We start from the raw sequence: 1,908 nt of genomic DNA on the forward strand, positions 1-1,908 counted from the left end.
ATAATTGTTAATTGTATTTCATGATAGAGGATGAGTCATAATAAGAAATAGGGAATGAGTTAATAAAGAATCTGTCATCAATACAGAATAAACATGAACATTGTTAATGTGTTTGTCACTGTTTTGTTTGATGTAAGAATAAATATTCATACAAAATGAATGTGTTATAATGAATAACAAAGTTTACAAAGTGATGAAATAAATCTCATTCACACAATCGATAATTAAATACTCAACCATTATCAATATCCTTTATTTTGTAGAACAAATCACAATACAATTAATATAACTCTGCTTTGTGAAATACTTTATCTTAGTATCTTTATTCTTCACTTCATAACAAAAGATAACAGAAACATTAAGTTGAGACTAAAACATCTCATTTAAGTATTGATAAAACATATTGTTGATACAACATGAAATACATTCTTTTATATACACGTATCTCACAAATATGTTGAGAGATTTGAACCATCATTTGATGAATAACCAACAAGATATTTAGTAATTTAAAAACAAACATAAACAGTTCTGATAAACTATTCTTTTTGAATCAATTCATGTCACAATTCTTTCATCTGAGTAAAACATTTCAACTAAGAAGAATATCACAGTTTATTTAAAATAATGTCATTAGAATGAACATAGTATTAAATCTATATCATATTTTGTGAGTATAACCAAATAACTTGGATGAATAAGTACATTCTCTCTAAATCATTATCAAGAGTATTTATCTAAGTATTAACTCATTGTGTTATAAAACTAATAGTACAATTGAATAAGTTGTGTTGTTTGTAGTTGTTTTAAAAAGAAACATATTCATACAAAATTCAACAATTCCATTATTCATTGTTTGTTCATATTCTTTACCAAGAAAATCATTAATTACTTGTACTCTTTCTTTACATATCATCAATGACATAGATTTATATTATGAGAAATCTTCATGGGATATGGACATTATTATTATCTCAACAATATTGAAATGTGGAATTATTGTTAAAATAAACAAAGTAAAAATCACACACCAAAACTCTGTTATTTATTATGAAAATAAAAGAATTAAAACTGTAGATAATACAACACATAACTATTTAGTCATTCTATTCATTTATTTTATAACTGAGTAGTTCAAGTATTAATTCTGAATGATTTAGAAATTTACTCAAATTTAATAACACAAAATGGTATGTAAATATGAATTTTGTCATAGTTTAATGTGATTTAATAAAGAAAATTATAACGAAGAACTCTTATTTCTAAGATAAAAAGAATCACAGGAAACAATGGACTCATTAAACTCATCAATACTTCTAGATGTGAGTGAATTGTTATCTACCATTTCTGCAAATATTTTATTGGATCTTCCAGTATTTTGTGAAGATACAACAGAACCATACTTTAGAGCACCAGCATCATTTCTACCAATTAGAGAACGAAGAGAAGAAACACTTCAAAACAATGTTCCACTTTTACAATTACCTGGATCAATAATAAGAGAAATACTGAGAACACTTGATGCAAAAGATGCAGTGTCATTAGGAAGAAGTTGTAGACAATTACATGGGATTATCTTTGGAATAGAAGGTGAAAAGTATTGGGAAGACAAAATTAAAGAAATTAAACCATCTATTAATCTCTTTCAAAGTAATAAAAAAGCAGCAGAAATATTCAGAAAATGTGCTACAATGAGAAAACATTGGAGACAAATACAATACACACAAAATACAATTGAAGGACATATGAGTTTAATTAAATGTATTGAAATAGAAGAAAAGAAAGGAATATTAGTAACAGGATCAAGTGATAAAAAAGTAAAAGTATGGAAAATTAATGAGAAAACATTAATTAATGAAAAAGTATTCAGTGGACAAAATTGTGGAATGTAGGATTAACATTAAATAA

At 25.3% G+C, this 1,908-nt stretch overlaps 1 protein-coding gene across 1 annotated transcript; it reads left to right on the forward strand.

Moving 5' to 3' along the window:
* Nucleotides 1-1,289: 1,289 nt before the first annotated feature.
* EDI_241360 (uncharacterized protein) lies at nt 1,290-1,892 on the forward strand (the record flags this gene model as incomplete). The annotated part of the gene is made up of 1 exon (XM_001741514.1): nt 1,290-1,892. The coding sequence occupies one exon, from the start codon at nt 1,290-1,292 to the stop codon at nt 1,890-1,892; it is 603 nt and encodes a 200-aa protein (XP_001741566.1).
* Nucleotides 1,893-1,908: the final 16 nt, after the last annotated feature.

Source organism: Entamoeba dispar, genomic scaffold (genome assembly GCF_000209125.1).
Source record: "Entamoeba dispar SAW760 scf_1105229463775 genomic scaffold, whole genome shotgun sequence".
Classification (NCBI taxonomy): domain Eukaryota; phylum Evosea; order Mastigamoebida; family Endamoebidae; genus Entamoeba; species Entamoeba dispar.